Source organism: Eleginops maclovinus, chromosome 4, assembly GCF_036324505.1.
Source record: "Eleginops maclovinus isolate JMC-PN-2008 ecotype Puerto Natales chromosome 4, JC_Emac_rtc_rv5, whole genome shotgun sequence".
Classification (NCBI taxonomy): Eukaryota; Metazoa; Chordata; class Actinopteri; order Perciformes; family Eleginopidae; genus Eleginops; species Eleginops maclovinus.
The window spans coordinates 6,128,867-6,138,066 of record NC_086352.1 but is presented as its reverse complement, the minus strand read 5'-3'; the positions used below and the strand labels follow the sequence as shown (position 1 = coordinate 6,138,066).

At 42.1% G+C, this 9,200-nt stretch overlaps 1 protein-coding gene across 1 annotated transcript; it reads right to left on the bottom strand.

The window, feature by feature from the left end:
* Positions 1-85: 85 nt before the first annotated feature.
* On the bottom strand, positions 86-8,643 carry ap3s2 (adaptor related protein complex 3 subunit sigma 2). The gene is made up of 6 exons (XM_063882285.1): positions 8,403-8,643; positions 6,659-6,750; positions 5,686-5,797; positions 3,536-3,607; positions 1,305-1,412; positions 86-870 (listed from the first exon to the last, which is right to left on the bottom strand). Exons 1-6 carry the CDS (start codon positions 8,469-8,471, stop codon positions 745-747), a joined length of 579 nt encoding a protein of 192 aa, XP_063738355.1. The 5' UTR covers positions 8,472-8,643; the 3' UTR covers positions 86-744.
* Positions 8,644-9,200: the final 557 nt, after the last annotated feature.

Here is a 9,200-nt window from a genome sequence, read left to right as displayed (position 1 = left end):
ACCGGTTTAATGAAAAACTCCAATGATGCAAACTAACCAGCCTGGTGACAAAGTCAAAACTCCAAGCAGAAGAAAAACAAATGCAGGGATTTGAGTTTTTATTGTTTACTATGGCAAGGAATGTCTTTACAATGGCTACCACCGTTTGGCTACAATCTTTTCCACCACTAATACCAACAATAAGACACTTTGTACAAACACGTAACAGATGTTGGACGGATCCGATCGCAGCACATTGAACCTGGCTTCAAGCACAACCTGCACCCAGGAGAACCAGAACATATTCACAGAAGCACAAAGACGTCCGGAGACACCGTGCATTACAGCGAGGGCACGATGAATGGTGACCAGAGCCACGCAGAGGAGGTCTGTGTGAGAAATAATAACCCGATGCAGAAGCCAAGAGGTCGGATTACAGGGAACTGAGCCGAGTCCAAACACTCGGGGAACGTTTTGAAACCTTGGACGCTGATGAATGTTTGAGATTGTGCAGAAAGGAGAGCAGAAATAACACAGAGCACAGCAGGAAACACAAACACACGAACATTACCGACGCTTTAAAGAATCAAACTTTACATTATTGTGCAAATCCTTCAACTGCAGTCCCACAGAAGGACTCGGAGGCTGCGTGAGGAGTGAGCGGGACAGGATTAAGCTGCCGTATAAAAGTGTTTTCTCTCAGCAGAAATGGGTGGAGGGCCGGCGGCGGCATCAGAGCCCCGCCGAGCTCTGCGGGGAGCCGCCTCAGAACGGGGAGAGGCTCGGCACTTTGATGTTGATGTCTCCGATGTTGATGTTGCGGGGCATCTCAGGCAGGTTCATGTTCTTCACGGCGGAGACGGCGCGAGCGGGGGCCGCCGATAGACCGCCCTGTCAAAAAACACACAAAAAAAAGACCAGATTTAAAGCCAATTACTGGAGCTATACAATGAATTATGTTATTTAGCAATTACATGATTTCTAGCTGGTTTTGTTTGTACTAATTAACCCTTATTTATTGTAATTAGTTTACTTAAAGGGATTTTCTATGCTTTTATTTTGAAGGAGGTTTTTGGTGATTTGGACACCTGGCGATTACGATATATTGGAGACAGGTGGTGGTGGGATTTGCACACCACAACAGCAGAGGTACCAGGGAAAACAGAGGAGAAGCCACATGGGAAACCACTGGTCTTGATGGTTTGTATTATACTACAAAATAAATGCACAGAGGATTTTCTCCAAGTAAGATTTGCAGCAACTTTGAAACGATGTGCAAATGTTGTTTTTGTCAGTGGAAATGAGTGTATGTCCGACTCACTGACCTCTGACTTCTCCATGCGGTTCTGCAGCTCCACCTGGGCAACGATCTCGTTCATGTTGGTCTCCAGCACCATGCCCCCCATCACCACCTCCTGCAGGATGTAATGCACCTGCAGACACACAGGGAAACAGCAGGTAGGTAACACACCTGAACACATCACTACCGTCATTAAAAAACCAGGCCATATACGATGAGACTTCACATTCAGGATACACCGCCAAATGCAACAGACGTTTTTAATTATGCCAGATTAGATTATCAGATTAAATATACTTCATTAATCCTTAATTGGGAAACTTCTTTCCTGCTCTGTTGTGATTGGTCAACTGCTTAGACACGTCCCACCCCTTAGCCTATCACGTACATGTAGGTGTTGGGAGCGCTAGCCAATAGGAGCGTGTGTTCCATTGTGATGTCACTAGCCTTTGAATACCATTTACATGCACTAAACCTTATACAACACACTACAGGAGAGGGAAACCCCCTCAAAAAGCGTAAAAAGGCTCTCAGTCAAGCTTTCAAAGTTTGATGATTTCCAAACCTGCACACAGTGAGACATGAGGGAGGAACACCTGGAGGGTTCAGTCCTCTCTGGAACATATAGAGTTTCAATTTCACTTTCAAATTGAGATTCCTGTGGGAAGGATTTCGGGAACATGACGGCAACACTGCTCAGAAGCTTAGGAGGACAAACTGGGGAAAACCACTCACGTCTAGACTTCCATAAACCTATATTCCACAAGACTCTAGATCAGAAGCTGCTCCATGAAGTGAGGAACAGTAATAAAGCAGCCTTTGAGGTTCCTTATGAATCTGCATAGATCCACCACAGACAGGTGTTATTGAATCCGTTAGACCCTGAATATATATTTGACGGTGAGTCGTAGAGCGGGGAGAGCTTTCCTCTCATCTGGGGAACATTCCTCCTGAGGCCAAACCCCACCGCGCCACATGACATCAATTTCCTGCTGGGAAAATGCAATCAAGATGGCCGTACGTGTGTGTGATTAGACTCCTGCAGCATCATGTTGAAGTCAGAACCGAGAGCTTCCTTCTTAAAAAGAGCAGCCAGACTCTTTCAAATTCATCCTCTGGTTATTTTTTTATAAAGAAACCTTGAACCCTGATGTGTTTTTTACTCATGTCTTGCTAAAAAAAATCCCCTTCTTACAACTACATGCAGCCCTCAGGCAAGACGCAATCTCTCAGAGCTGCAGAATCACTTCTACAGATTTACTGCACGATGTCCGGAGGCCTCTGATAAATAGCATCATTATAGGAAGCTGGATCACTTACAGCTGTTCCTGAAAAGCATCTCACACACTCACACACACACACACTACCTCAGCGTCATGTCACTCCACAGCTCCATTCTAACTCCTCTGAGCCTTCTCGTGAAAATGAAAACAAACTATGACAAAGTGCTGAACAGAGTTGGCACACACGGTTCATAATGGAGAAACATGAAGTGACTTGTAAGAGTTTTAATGGGAATAACAGACTGGAGGTGAAAAGGCTTCCACTTTCCCATCGATGCAGATGCAGCAATGTGCCAAACCAATTTACCTGAGGTGCATCAAACTCATGGACTGATAGTCACCAAGTAGAAGTCGACCTCCTGGCCTCAGATAAGCTCACACGCTGCGCTCCCTGCGGCTGCTCCTCAGTGCAGCTGCTCCTCAGTGCAGCTTTTTATTCCAATACTTTTATTGCACATCGTTAAATGCAAGAGTTTTTAATGAGCTGTTCCCCTGCAGGATGTACGGATACTTAAATGTGGTTTTTCCGAAAAGCTTAAAGATGAGAGGTTTTCACGATTCAGGATTATTTCAAAAATCATGCAATTTATTTCCTTTTTCAGCTGCAAATAAATTGTCTAATAAATTGTGGAAATGTCAGCAAATGTTTTAGCTAGTGGGTTTATGTGCTTAGATCATTTCTGATTTATTTCCAGATGTTTCTAACCTTTGTTTTTATCAACTGCCGACCCGATTAGAAAAAAGAAAGGTTTTATATAAAGTGAAATGAGAAAATGACCCCCAAAAATATTGGATGAGTAAGTGCAATGTGCAGTGTGTTCTGTAGGTTTTAGTGCATGTAAATGGTCTGCAAAGGCTAAAATCCCTGTGTTTCCTCCAGAGGGAGCTTCTGTCTTGAGTCAAAGTTACCCCGTGCATATAATGTGCAGAAAGGAAAACTTAACAATGCTCATTATTTCAGATGCCAACTCACCTTGTCCATGTGGAATATCAGGTCCAGTTCACAGACGTTTTCAAAGCATTTATCCAGCGTTTCCACAAACACCTACAGGGAGGCGGATTAGGACAGTTAAACATCTCCTTTCTAAAAATAAAACACCTTCAAAGTTGACCTTCAAATAATATCAGGAAGATACATATTTTAAATATTACTTGACTTTAATAAAGGAAGGGAAAGATGCTGAAACTCCGCTGGGATTTATATATATCAATTTAGACCGATGCTAATAAAGTAGAAACAGAGATGGCAACTGTGGAAGAGGAACGGGGGAGTGAGAGGAGTTGGGGGTCAGAGGCTACGGTGAAGAGTTTTTAGTGAGGATTTGAAGATGTCCGGGGAGGCAGCATTTCGGATCTCTGCAGGAAGAGCGTTCCAGAGGGTGGGGGCCGCAACACTGAACGCCCCGTCACCAACGGTGCGGAGGCGAGTGCGGGGAATAGAGAGAAGGCCCGTGTCCGAGGACGGCAGACTCCGTGTAGGGGTGTAGGGATGGAGGAGGTCTGATAGGTACTGTGGAGCGAGGCCATGGAGAGACTTGTAGGCGAGGAGGAGGGTTTTGAAAGTGATCCGGGACTTGATCGGGGGCCAGTGAAGGTGGATGAGGGTGGGGGTGATGTGCTGCCATGGTTTGGTGCGGGTTAGAACTCTGGCGGCAGACTTCTGGACATGCTTGAGCCTCTCCAGGGTTTTGCTGGGAACCCCGGAGAGGACCCCATTGCAGTACTCCCATCGGGACGTGAAGAAGGCGTGTATGACCGTTTCTGCCACACAGTCGGAGAGTGAAGGCCGGAGTCGGGAGATGAAGGAAGTCAGTGGCTGGAGCAAAGACTTAAAACTTAACATTAAAATGAAATGAGGGCTGGTTTTGGAAAGATAACTTTAAAAGTGACGCCATGAAGGAGGATCAGGTCAAACAGGGACGATGAGTATTCCGTAATCACGACCTGTGCACCGGATATTCATTGACAGTATCTCAGTTTTGCTATCATGCATCTGTTGAGTCAGTGTGAACATCAGGACTGTGCTCAGAGAGAGATCATCATTTGTACTTATTAATGTCTTTATTCCACCCGCTGTAATCGTCCTTATCGATGACGCAGGACGGAGCTGATAAATATCTGATGACGGTGATCAGTGGGAGAGGTGAGCTCACATTTTAGGAGCACTAATCATGTCTTTATGTGCTATCAGGAGTTATATTCATTATTAATCTTTGATCGCCTTATCCAGCAAGACTTCCACTGTAATCTACAGTGGAGTATGTTTCCTTTCTTAGACATCCAGCATTACCTACCTCATACACAGATACACACTGTCAATATGTATACATCTCACGTTTCTATTTCCTATTTAGAAGTGACTATATGTATATACCTGATGTTTCTTTATTCTCTACTGCTGCACTTTCTAAACAGAAATAGTAAAAATCTTCATTTAAAACTGTTTTATAACATTTATATACTCCTCTGACTAAAGGTATTTAGAATATGTACTTATTTTATTTAACTTTTCAACGTTTATCTTTATTTTACTTGTATTGTATTCAATTTTTAAAGTATTTTTTTAATTCCTGAAGCTTGGGATGAATAGTGTCTGTCTGTCTCTCTGTCTGTCTGTCTGTCCGTCCGTCTGTCCCTGTGTGTCTGTGTGTCTGTCCGTCTGTCCCTCTGTCTGTGTGTCTGTGTGTCTGTGTGTCTGTCGTCTGTCCATCTGTCCATCTGTCCGTCTGTCTGTCTGTCTGTCCTGTCTGTCTGTGTGTCTGTCCGTCTGTCCGTCTGTCCCTCTGTCTGTGTGTCTGTCTGTCCCTCTGTCTGTGTGTCTGTCCGTCTGTCCGTCTGTCCCTCTGTCTGTCTGTCTGTCTGTCTGTCTGTGTGTCTGTGTGTCTGTGTGTCTGTGTGTCTGTGTGTCTGTCTGTGTGTCTGTGTGTCTGTCCCTCTGTCTATCCCTCTGTCTGTGTGTCTGTGTGTCTGTGTGTCTGTCTGTCTGTCTGTCTGTCTATCTCTTTGTCTGTGTGTCTGTCTCTCTGTCTGTGTGTCCGACTGTCTGTCTAAAACAACCAGTAAGGAGTGTCTTCGTCTATCTGAAGGTGATGAGTGACTTATGTGTCCTTATCTAACGCTGACCTGGATCAGGTCCAGGATGCCGAGCTCACTCTCAGACGAGTCGACGCAGAAAACAAAGTAGAGCGTGGCGTAGTGTCGGTAGATCAGCTTGTAGTCGGAGCCGCCGATGAGACTGCAAGAGGAGAGATATTAGACTTTAGACTCATAGGAAGGTCAGGCTTAGCTTTGTGAAGCATGGTTCTGATAAGGCACGATTAAGACGTGGCAAATTCACAGCTGGAGTTCATCTTGTAAATGGCTCCATTAGAGAAATGAAAATAAATCAAGAGACTGAAAGAGTGTAGAATTGGGACACTGCACTTAAACGGTGTTTAGGAGTAGCTTCATGCATGTGGAATCCTGGGAGTAGGAATCAAACTTGGCCAAACCAATAATGTTAAACGAGTTGATTATTCAGGTCAGGAAGCCTCAGAGCACATCTACTTCTGAGGGGTTGGCTCCCCCTAGTGGTTAAAGGGAACTATTGCATCTACAGTCAGACAAAAAGAGTGACTTGAAAATAAGAGTGGCCTAGGGTTTATAGAAGTATTCCAAGTTTAGTTCAAATGTCATGAAGACAGGGCACTAGTTACAGGTGTGCCTTTCAGTCTCTGTCTGCATGTAATCACGCTAAAGTCGGTCTCTGCTTTCAAAAAACAGTAGAGCACTTTCCTACGCCATGGCCAAATGCCTTATCTTACAATGCCAACAAAGGTCCAAAATAGTGTGTGTATCTGCCCCGTGATTCTGATCTGTTCTGAACTTTACTTTCCCACAGAGTTTCATGCAGATCCAGTCAATATTTTAACCAAAACAACCTCCTTGGCAAAAGTAACACGTTCCGTTTCAGCAGCTGTTCTGATGGTGGCGCATCACTACCAACAAACACATCTCATCTTATTTAAAGATGAGCTTAAAGCATAAATACACGCCTTGTTATTTACTTATACAAATCAGATGTTCACACAGTATCACGGCGAACAGCTATACTCGCCTTCCACCCTCCAAGAAGTTGCAGACGTTGTCGTCTCTTTTAGAAACCAGATGGAAAGTCTCCCGAATTATCTGCTGCTGCATGTCCTCCGCCTGCGAGAAAAGACAGAAAAAAGTAGAAGTACTCAGATCTTGTACTTGAGTAAAGTAGAAGTACTCAGATCTTGTACTTGAGTAAAGTAGAAGTACCCAGATCTTGTTCTTGAGTAAAAGTAGAAGTTCTCAGATCTTGTTCTTGAGTAAAAGTAGAAGTACTCAGATCTTGTTCTTGAGTAAAGTAGAAGTACTCAGATCTTGTACCTGAGTAAAGTAGAAGTACTCAGATCTTGTACTTGAGTAAAGTAGAAGTACTCAGATCTTGTTCTTGAGTAAAGTAGAAGTACTCAGATCTTGTACCTGAGTAAAAGTAGAAGTACTCAGGTCTTGTACTTGAGTAAAAGTAGAAGTACTCAGATCTTGTTCTTGAGTAAAAGTAGAAGTACTCAGGTCTTGTTCTTGAGTAAAGTAGAAGTACTCAGATCTTGTTCTTGAGTAAAAGTAGAAGTACTCAGATCTTGTTCTTGAGTAAAGTAGAAGTACTCAGATCTTGTACTTGAGTAAAGTAGAAGTACTCAGATCTTGTACTTGAGTAAAGTAGAAGTACTCAGGTCTTGTACTTGAGTAAAGTAGAAGTACTCAGATCTTGTACTTGAGTAAAGTAGAAGTACTCAGATCTTGTACTTGAGTAAAGTAGAAGTACTCAGATCTTGTTCTTGAGTAAAGTAGAAGTACTCAGATCTTGTTCTTGAGTAAAGTAGAAGTACTCAGATCTTGTACTTGAGTAAAGTAGAAGTACTCAGATCTTGTACTTGAGTAAAGTAGAAGTACTCAGATCTTGTTCTTGAGTAAAAGTAGAAGTACTCAGAGCTTGTTCTTGAGTAAAGTAGAAGTACTCAGATCTTGTTCTTGAGTAAAGTAGGAGTACTCAGGTCTTGTACTTGAGTAAAAGTAGAAGTACTCAGATCTTGTACTTGAGTAAAGTAGAAGTACTCAGATATTGTTCTTGAGTAAAGTAGAAGTACTCAGATCTTGTACTTGAGTAAAAGTACTCAGATCTTGTACTTGAGTAAAGTAGAAGTACTCAGATCTTGTACCTGAGTAAAAGTAGAAGTACTCAGATCTTGTTCTTGAGTAAAAGTAGAAGTACTCAGATCTTGTACTTGAGTAAAAGTAGAAGTACTCAAATCTTGTACTTGAGTTAAAGTAGAAGTACTCAGATCTTGTACTTGAGTTAAAGTAGAAGTACTCAGATCTTACAATGATAGGTAAGTATCTCAGAATTGTACTTCAGTACAGTTCCTGAGTAAAATGTGACTTTATTAAAAGCTTGGCTGTTTACTTCCCTACAACATTTCAAGCTAGCATCAGCTAATGTTATTTGTAAGTAAAAACACAAACACATTTCAGCATTCAAGCAGAAGCTGAGGAATGCAAAATTACAGTAAAGACAGTCAGTTAATAAACACAAGTTGAAAGTGAAAAATACAAATCTGTTGACTACCTGACAATTAAACCTTATGAAGAGCCAAATAACGACTCATTTATGTATGTGTAATGTGTAAGTCGGTTACTGACAAATACTAAACACATGAAAACACGAACAGATGTCAGCTTTGAAGCACAAACTGACGAAAGCAAAAACACTATACAATGACAGTAGAAACAACAACAGAGAAATGCTAATGTTCTGAACAGAATATACTCACAAAATACTGATAAAACCTGATCAGCCGCGGCTTCCCGTGGTTGTTGAATATCAAGATGGCTTTAATCATGTTTGCTCTTTGGTGTTGTCGAATAAAAATATGAATTAACCTTTAAAATATAAAGGATTTGAAGGTTTAAATCACGTTAGCTCGAATGCTAAGTGCTAACCGTCCTCTCAGCTGTCAGAAGACTTACGGCTACATCCGGTTGCGTCTCTATATTCAGCCTTCGACTCTCAACAAACACCGCCAGACTTTGGTTCCGGGCAGGTCATTGAGTGCGTTTACTTGATGGTTCACACACAGGCACACAATAATAAAGATGCTTTATAAATAGCTAACTGCTAATACCCTGGTTATGATCAGGTTTCTAAGTATCCAGGTTATGTGTTGCACATGTAAACATCATCAGGGTGGGATCATGTCTGTACACAACTCACTTCTGGCGGACAGAGAACTCACTGCTCAGTTTCCTCTTTTGTTTACTGGACTTATAAGTTATTACTTGACTTTTATTCACACCATACATTTTACATTTCGATGTAATCAAGTATGCCATTCCTTGCACACTGAATGTAAATAATATCCTACATTTACTTTGTGTTAGCTGTAATTTGGCCCTTCAAAGAGACCATTTGTCAGACAGTCTGCAGATGCTTATCTTTTACGGTCAGTATTTTTCTTTTTACTTCTGTTTTATCTTCTATTATGAGATGAACCACCAACACAAATCTCTGGTATGTGTAAACCTGCTTGGCAATGAACCTGTTTCTCATTCTGATTTATTTACAATAAACA

Excerpts from the sequence above, each read along its gene's own strand:
- ap3s2 (XM_063882285.1), bottom strand. The coding sequence starts at position 8,471 with ATGATTAAAGCCATCTTGATATTCAACAACCACGGGAAGCCGCGGCTG. Across the intron at positions 6,751-8,402 it reads TCAGGTTTTATCAGTATTTT|GCGGAGGACATGCAGCAGCA; the intron begins GTGAGTATATTC and ends CTTTTCTCGCAG. Across the intron at positions 3,608-5,685 it reads GCATCCTGGACCTGATCCAG|GTGTTTGTGGAAACGCTGGA; the intron begins GTCAGCGTTAGA and ends GCCTCCCTGTAG.